We start from the raw sequence: 8786 nt of genomic DNA on the forward strand, positions 1-8786 counted from the left end.
TCTTTAGATTTAGTTTCGACAGTTCATACATTTTCAGGGCAGTCAAAAGGCACATTGAATTTGAGAGATTCTTAAGCATTTAGAATCATAATTCTGCTGTAAATAAATATCATGGAATCACAGACTGGTTTGGGTTGGAAGAACCTTTAAAGTTCATCTCCTTCCAGTCCCCTACTGTGGACAAGGACACCTTCCACAAGACCAGGTTGCTCAGAGCTCTGTCCAGCCTGGCCTTGAACACCTCCAGGGGTCAGTTTTATTTATTGTATGACTGACAGAACACAGCATTCAGGAAGAAGCTGTCACTTTTTACTGATTTCTGTTTCCTGATACATGCTTAATTTCTTCTTTACAGAATGTTAAAAAGAAAATGTACGGTTGCACTGAAGCATTTTTGGCTGATGCCAAATGGATTTTGCACAACTGCATTATTTACAATGGGGGTAGGTATTAATGTCTACTTACATCCTTATATGTGAAACTTTGGCATAGTTAAAGTCATGGAGCAATTTGTGGACTTCTACACTGAAAGTGTCTTCCTGTTAATGACCATAGTGCCTAAAAACAACAATTTTTTTAACAAGTGGCATAAATACAACTGTAGGGCCAGATACAACCTGTGCTGTCACTTACTCATTCCACCTTAGAGAAAATATTTCAAATAAGGTAAAATCATGGAATGGTTTGGGTCTTAAATGACCTGATCCAATCTGCCTCATCTAGTTCCAACCCCCAAATTGCTTTAATGTTTTGCATCATACAGCACTTAATGGAGACATAATTGAGAAAATTATACAGCATATCCCTCATTGGAAGATTGTCAGTGGTGGGAAGACTGCAACAGGCTACAAAAAGGAGCATTCAAAGATTATTAAATGTTCTCCTTTTGCAAGCATGTAGTTCATGCATATGTTTTTACATAGTTTTTTTAGATCTTCTCTTTTGTTTTTACAGATTACTTTTATGTCTGAAAACTGTTGCTTTTATCATAGTTCTGCTATAACAATTTCCTTGGTTTAAAGCATTTTATTGTTTCCTCAGGAAATCACAAATTGACACAAACAGCAAAAGTCATCATCAAAATCTGTGAGCATGAGGTATGAGTGCCCCAGTTAAATTAATTGTTCTGTATGTTTTGTGTTCCATGTCATGTATTTGTGAGTGACTTAATACGTATTTTCCAAGCTGTGTATTGCAGATTTATAATTTTTGTAGGTTTCCTTACATTGAGATATGCATATCCATGGCCTACAGAATGGCATTTGGCAAAAGCATTGCTAACATGTCTTCCACTAGGATATTCACTGTTTGTAATTAAGACTTGTGGGGTGGGGAAGGAGTAAGACATAATAGATATATGGATTCTGCTCAAAGGCACCTGTCCTGTTAATGAATATTTGTAGCTGGAAACATCTTCTGATGCATAGATGTTCTTTTACTGTAACAATATGATTTTCCTCTGAATAAATGCAGATGACCATACTTTGGACTCTGTTTGATGTCTCCCATAACTTTGCTTTTTCTTTCCAGATGAATGAAATTGAAGTATGTCCGGAATGTTATTTAGCTGCTTGCCAAAAACGCGAGAATTGGTTTTGTGAGCCTTGTGTAAGTTGAGAATTATGGTAGTCTAGCTACTATATTAAACTAGCAGTTCTCATTTGACTGTTATCTCCTCTTTGTTTTAAACCTGTGGTGGTTCTTGAGTCAAGGAAAGCTGCTGTAGTTTACCAAGTCGCTTGTGCTGGCATGTCATCCTTGTGGAGTCAGATTGTCTCAAATTACTTAGCTGTAAGATTGCAGGTTTTCACAAAAGGATTGATCCAGCCAGAAATAATTGTAAAGGCTGTCAGCAACCAGTTCACAAGTTCTTTGTCCTCAAATATAAGGTAACTGCTTTGTGCCAGCAGTGCTTACATGTGGTACCCTCAGTGCTTGGAGGATTTCTGAAATTGTGAACATCTCTTTCTGCAGATGTGCATCAGTTGAGACCTTTTTCTTTTGTGATCTATTGATAGGTTGTCTGTTCCTGTTTATTAGTGAACCAAATTTGGGAAGACACCTTAAGATTCTCAAGTAGAAGTGTGTAATCCATCAAGTTCTTTCTTGGACTGTCCTTGTTTCAGCTGGAATAAGAGTTCCTTTTCTTCTTAGCAGCTGGAACAGTGCTGTATTTTTGATTCAGTATGAGAATGATGTTGATGACACACTGATGTTTTGGTTGTTGCTAAGTAGTGCTTACCCTAAGTCAAGGACTTTTTAGTGTCTTAGGATGTGCCAAGACACAAGCCTAAGTGAAAATTACAGCATTTCAAAGATTGGCTCTAGCCTAACTTATGTTATGCTATATATTTGGAGAGGACTAATAAAAAATAAATTAATAAAGAAGTGCAATTACAAGCATTTTAATCAAGATGTGTAAGGTTTTATGTTTAGCAAGTTTTTTTAATATAATTTTATCATTTTGTCCTCTTAGGATTTATTTTGTTTATAGTAAAATAGAATTTTGTATATGGCAAATGCCTTGTGCACGTTGGATCTTTATTGAATCTAAGTAATCCATATAATTTGAAAAAAATCATGTTTATTATCAGATTTGAAGCTAGTACTGCTTACATTTTCTTACTGTGTATTTTGCTTCTTCCTCTAGAGCAATCCCCACCCTTTGGTCTGGGCTAAACTCAAAGGCTTTCCATTCTGGCCTGCTAAAGCACTGAGGGATAAAGATGGGCAAGTCGATGCCCGTTTCTTTGGCCAACATGACAGGTGGGAGTTGAACAAAAGGATGTCTTTGGCTGTACTTAAAAAAAATTATGTTGTAATTTTGTGTGCCTACAAGTTTTTGGATCCTGTCTTTAGAACCTTGACCCTAACAAAACCTGTGTAATGCTGTAGCAAACACAGTTTTCGTTCCTTACATGATTATAAGATACATCCATAATCTGGTGAGTGTGCAGCTTAATTCCTGTGTCTGATGTTGTGCTGGGGAGAACTGCAGTTCTTAAAGGTGGAAGAAACCAATGAAGTCATTTATGTTATCTACATATTATGGGAATATATACACACCTGTAGGTTTAAAAATACAGAAATATAACCTGTGTTGAAAATGCCAGTTTTGCTCTGAAGGGAGTTCTCTGTACTTGTGAATCCTCTGCTTAGATAGCACAGCCATGATGAATACAAGTTTATTTGTCATGAATTAGAAATATAAATCTATAATAACGTGTAAAAAACCCAACTATACAGGTCCGTGGAATAATTAAGTCAAAGTTCCTGCTGGTTTAGGGTCTTGGGAGGCAGTTTCAGGGTCTGCTTAATTTCATGATAGATAAAATCTGTCCAGTACTTGCTGGTGGAACTTTTCCTGGCACTCAGGAATTTGGCCAACCTGGCCTGGGGTGTGAAATGTTTCTAAGAAGGTGCTTGTGAAGTATTCATTTCCTTACCTGCTTTTTACATTTTGTGCTATGACATATAGACTGTTTAGCAGTGGTTGTCTTGCAGTTACATAGACTGTTCCAATTTGGAATATTTTGTCATTTGGCCAGTGTAAAGTCATGTTTTATTGCTACTGGGTAAAGTAAAATAAGCCAGGGATAATCCAAGGCATGCAATTTGCTTACTTATCAAAACTAAGCACTGAAATATTGAAAGAATGTAATGATGGTTCTTTAAAATTATCTGAGCTACTCATATCTTTATGATTAGGCAAAAATAAATTAGTATTTGCATAAAAGCTGGCAGTGTTAATTCACAGTATGAAATGTCGTTATATTATCTTTTATTTTTCTGTTTTATATATAGGGCCTGGGTTCCAATAAATAATTGCTACCTCATGTCTAAAGAAATTCCTTTTTCTGTGAAAAAGACTAAAAGCATCTTCAATAGTGCAATGCAAGAAATGGAGGTTTATGTTGATAACATTCGTAGAAAATTTGGAGTATTTAATTATGCACCTTTCCGGACACCATATACTCCCAACAATCAATACCAAATGTTGTTAGACCCTGCAAACCCAGCTGCTGGAACTGCAAAGACAGACAAACAAGAGAAAATCAAACTGAATTTTGATATGACAGCATCACCCAAGATTCTGATGAGCAAGTCCATGCTGGGCAGTAGCACAGGTCGCAGGATTTCACTGACAGATATGCCACGGTCACCAATGAGTACAAACTCCTCAGTTCACACTGGCTCTGATGTTGAACAGGATGCAGAGAAAAAAGCAACTTCCAGTCATTTTAGTGCCAGTGAAGAATCCATGGACTTCATTGAGAAAAATACAGGTAAAAAAAAAGGAGGTACAGGACTTTGGAAATGGACTAGTTTTATTCCATGTACTTTTTAATGATAGGCTGTGTTATGACTTGGTTTATGAAGAAATTTAAATAAAGAGATGCATTTAACTTTCAGTATCACAGATAAGAAAGAACTGTTCTTTCTGTCACCTTGAGAAGGAATGAATAATCTTGAAAAATGACTAAATCCATTCAGTTTAGATAGCAAGAAATAGTTGTAACTATTAAAGTGAATGGAGAGTGGAAATAAATACAAAAAAAATAGAACTGTCATGAGTAGTTGTTCTGGTTCTAAATCTGTCTTTATTAATTTTGTACTTTTTCAGCTTCTCCAGCACCAACAAGAACAGGTCAATCAGGGAGCTTGTCAGGCAGCCCCAAGCCTTTCTCTCCTCAAGCATCAACACCAATTTCTGCTAAGCAAGAAAGAACTTCCACACCAGGAAGCATTCTGAATCTTAACCTTGGTTAGTTCTGATATTTGAAAACCTAATATTCTTACAGCTGAACAAATTATGGTGGTGTCAGTGCAGCATAATACGAACAAATGTGCTTGTATGTGACTTCAAATGAGCAAAGGTCTTAAAATGAGGCACACATGTAATTATTGTTTTATCAGATTTACTGGGTTTTTTATCTTGTAAAAGAAAGTTTCTGTTGTTGTTTCTTGTTGATGAAAGGAAGTAGTTAAAGGATAATTTTTTTCTCATCTGAACTGTAAAAATGAATGTGTCTAAACAGTAGGTAAGTTTCTAAAGGTTGTAATTACATGAACACTGCTGCTCTTCACCACTCAGTCTCTCTCAAGTGAATTGCTGGCTAGGTTTTCTTGTGATCTTTAGGATTTATGATTTACTAGGGCTTCCCTCTTGCTGCCTTCACATCACCTCCTCACTGACCATCCCTCTCTAGGGAGATAGGTCGATGAAAGGAATTAGCAGAATTCTTGAAGTCTTGAAACTCCCTAGAAGTAAATTTTGGGATTGTGGAATTTTGAAAAATGGATTAGATAAGTACTAAATTGGTAAAACAGCTCTGCAAGCCAAACATGTAAATCAGTTTCCTCAATCATGCTTTGTTCCTGTGAGCGTTTTGATTGAGTGCTGGTTGTTTTTACCTCCACGTGATATTACACAGAGAACCAGGATTTTGCCCCCTTAGTGTTAGCCAGGTACTTCAGGAAGGATTAAGTTCAAGTAATGAATTCATGTCTTCAGTGCCTTACAGGTATTCTGATTCTGGATACAAGCTCACAAGTCTATTTTTGAGTGGGTCATATGTGTGGACATAATTGTAGAATTAATTTCTTCTGCTGCACTGCAGCTGTTTGTCACCTCATCTCAGGTGACAATGCATTTGGAAAAACATTAAGAAATGCATAGTGCTACAGTTGTTTGAGCCACAGATTGGAGACATCAGCTGGAACACTTTGAATAAAGAGCATAGATTGGAAAATGTGATGTTATGGTCCATGAGTAATACCATAAAAGAAATGCTTGTGCACTCTTAAGTAGAATATCTGTGGTTTTTTTCAGGTTTAGGGGAATTTCCTTTATTATATATACTTTTTGGTGATGTGAATGAGCAACCCTTCTTCGTTTAATAGTGTCAGCTGTGCCAGGCATGTGTTCTCCTGTGGATATTAGAATTTTTCCAATATAACTCATTGTGTTTCATTGTCATATGTGATGTGAACAGAGTTTCTCTCTACAAAAGCAAAAGTGAGAGTCCAGAAAACAAAGAGACTTTGTATCTTCAGAAGAGTGCTAGGAGGATTCTGTCGTCTGCAATTGAGCAAAAAGGAAGGAAAAATAACAGAAATGAACCATCTGTTGCTACTGGCACACTTGCTAATTGACATATACTGAGAAATGTGTTATTCTATCTTGAATTTACTAATTTATCCAGTGAAATAATCTACATTTTTATATGTATTCTCATGACCTAAGTTTTGTATTTTAAATGATGACTATAAAGATTTTATGTGTCTTATAATATTATAAAGATTTTATTTCTATTTAATTTTCTCTGTGAAGGTAGTAGTAATAACAGCAGTAGTTTAGTAGAAGTGCTGTCAGACAGCTTTACAAACCTGAATGGGGATTTCTTGATAAATTCATATTGATGGAGAAAATGTCCCCATAATTGATGCATGTGTTTTGTGTGTGAAGAGAGGAAGAATCCGTTTTTTGTAGTAAAGTCATTTTAGAGTTACTATTTACCCCACAATTACAAAAAAAAGTGCAGTATGTTGCAGATTTTCTGCACTGCTCTTTGGTGAAATGTGTTTTCTTGGGGTTTCTGTGGTTGAGATGACCCCGAGGTGTTAGAAAGTCTCTTTTCCCAACCCCCAGATCAAAGAAGGAGTCAGGATTCTTCAGCTGTGCTTTTCAAGGTTGTTTATTCTCTGTTATCTAGAACATTCTTTTCCTGACCTGCTGAGGTCTGTCTGCGGCACACTGACTGCCCTCAGGGCGGTGTGATCTTTTTATACTAAAACTATGTGAACATTATTTACAATAGTTTTCCAATACCCCTATCACCTATGTTAGACAGTGTGTTACTCTAAACCAATTCAAAAGAGCCACCGTTGCCCAGAAGATGGAGGCTAAGAAGAAGAAAGAAGGACAAGGCACACCCAAATCCCTCCATCTTGGCTTCTGAACCCCCATTCTAAAAACCCAAAATTTTACTTTTTCACCCTGTGATAAACTAACTATCATTCTACTTAAACTCTCGTGGCTTGTAAATCCTCATATAAGGTTGGTAATTTTTTCCATGGGTTAAAATCAAAGGCACAGGTGTCTTTGGCTTCGTGCCAAGGTCTCTGAACCCCCTGGCAGGGGCTTGAGCCATCCAGGGCAGCCAGAGGGATGTCCTGGGTTCAGACAGTGTTTTATCTGGATAGCCATCTTTTCTATGTGTAAAATCTTTTTTCTGAGCTGTGTTTGTTGTTGCAGATCGCAGCAAGGCCGAGATGGATCTGAAGGAGCTGAGTGAGTCTGTGCAGCAGCAGAGCACCCCCGTGCAGCTCATCTCCCCCAAGCGCCAAATCCGCAGCCGGTTCCAGCTCAACCTTGACAAGACCATCGAGAGCTGTAAGGCACAGCTGGGTGAGTGTCCCTCAAGAGCTGTAGCCACATTTCTCCTCACAGAGAAAAGCAAGGCACAATTCTTCCCAAGAGTATTTCTGGGTTTCACTTTCTCTCTCTGAACAGCAGAAAAAGGAGAAACAATTCTCATCATTTACTGTGCCTGTGTTTGTGCCAAAGTAGATTGCAACATGGAGATTATTTACCCAAAGTGATGGTGTTTTGTTTCCTTGGCCTATCAGGGCCAAGAGTGTGTGTGTGTGTCGGGACTGTATGCAGAGTTGAGTGCTTGACAGGTTCAGTTTTAGATGTATAGAATAATATAGTATAATAAAGTAATTAATTAGCCTTCTGATATCAATGGAGTCCTTATCATCATTTCTCCTTCGTCAGGGCCTGCGACCAGCCAGCTATAAAGACATTTAAGTTGGAGGTCAAATAAGTTTCTGGATAGTAAAACCTTAAGTATTTTATGTTTTAAAACAAGAGTAGAGAATATTCAAACTCTTTGAGGCGAGTAGAATGCACTGAACTAGTTTGTTTTAAAACACAGTGAAACCTGATGCTTCAAATATTTCTTTCATCTTTTAACCTGTTTTTGTACCATTCCTGATGTAGATAGTATGAGAGGATTATAGTCTTAACTGCTTTGCATGTTGAAAAATTGGAGAATTCTGCCTAAATTCTGTCAGTTGCACAAAGTAGAATGAATGTAAGTAACTAACTATAATCAGGTGAATAGTGTTGCTGATTTTTAAGGTGGCTTCTTGTGGATAAAAATAATTCATTTTTGTATTTGCCAGCATTGGGCCCTGAATTGAACAATAGACCTTGCAGGTAGTGGGAAAAAGCAGTGAAAGGAGGGCCATTGAATGAAATAAAAATATTAATTGGAGTATGTAGAAGTTCATTCTTATACATTATGGTGCTGGGATAGGGCACTGAGCTTTGTAGCTTAAGGGCTGATAGTTAAGGTAATGGTATGTGTACACTTTGTTCCAGTATATAGAGTATTTTCTTGGTAATGTCAGTCAGTCTGATGTCAGCATGGAATGTACTTTCCTTCCCACAATTAGGAATAAATGAAATATCTGAAGCTGTTTATACTGCAGTAGAACACAGTGATTCTGAAGATTCTGAAAAATCTGATACCAGTGACAGTGAATATAGCGATGAGGATCAGAAATCAAAGAATGATCAAGAGGATGGGGAGGACAAGGAAGGTGCAAGAAGTGACAAAGAATCACTGAGCTTGAAAAAAAAACCTAAGCCTCCAGCACAGAATGAAGACAAGGAGGAACTTAAAAGCACAAGTCCAGAAGTGGAGAAAACAGAAGAACCAGTCAAGGAAAAGGCTGTTTCAGACACTGAAAAAGAATTTTCTGAAAAGGGAAAG

The 8786-nt window shown here is 37.3% G+C and overlaps 1 protein-coding gene across 8 annotated transcripts in view; it reads left to right on the forward strand.

The window, feature by feature from the left end:
* ZMYND8 (zinc finger MYND-type containing 8) overlaps window positions 1-8786 on the forward strand; it is a 48937-nt gene that overhangs the window by 28333 nt on the left and 11818 nt on the right. For all 8 annotated transcript variants that reach the window (XR_004081845.1, XM_031057974.1, XM_031057978.1 and 5 more), the window contains exons 7-14: window positions 356-443; window positions 1042-1097; window positions 1531-1608; window positions 2651-2766; window positions 3805-4286; window positions 4625-4765; window positions 7259-7411; window positions 8467-8786. The exon at window positions 8467-8786 is cut by the window's right edge and continues 175 nt beyond it. Coding sequence is in view for 7 of the 8 variants with exons in the window: in XM_031057974.1 (XP_030913834.1) it covers window positions 356-443; window positions 1042-1097; window positions 1531-1608; window positions 2651-2766; window positions 3805-4286; window positions 4625-4765; window positions 7259-7411; window positions 8467-8786 (1434 nt within the window). In the remaining variant the exon portion in view is untranslated. The remainder of the gene's footprint in view (window positions 1-355; window positions 444-1041; window positions 1098-1530; window positions 1609-2650; window positions 2767-3804; window positions 4287-4624; window positions 4766-7258; window positions 7412-8466) is intronic.

This window comes from Geospiza fortis, unplaced genomic scaffold (genome assembly GCF_000277835.1).
Source record: "Geospiza fortis unplaced genomic scaffold, GeoFor_1.0 scaffold188, whole genome shotgun sequence".
Taxonomy (NCBI): Eukaryota; Metazoa; Chordata; class Aves; order Passeriformes; family Thraupidae; genus Geospiza; species Geospiza fortis.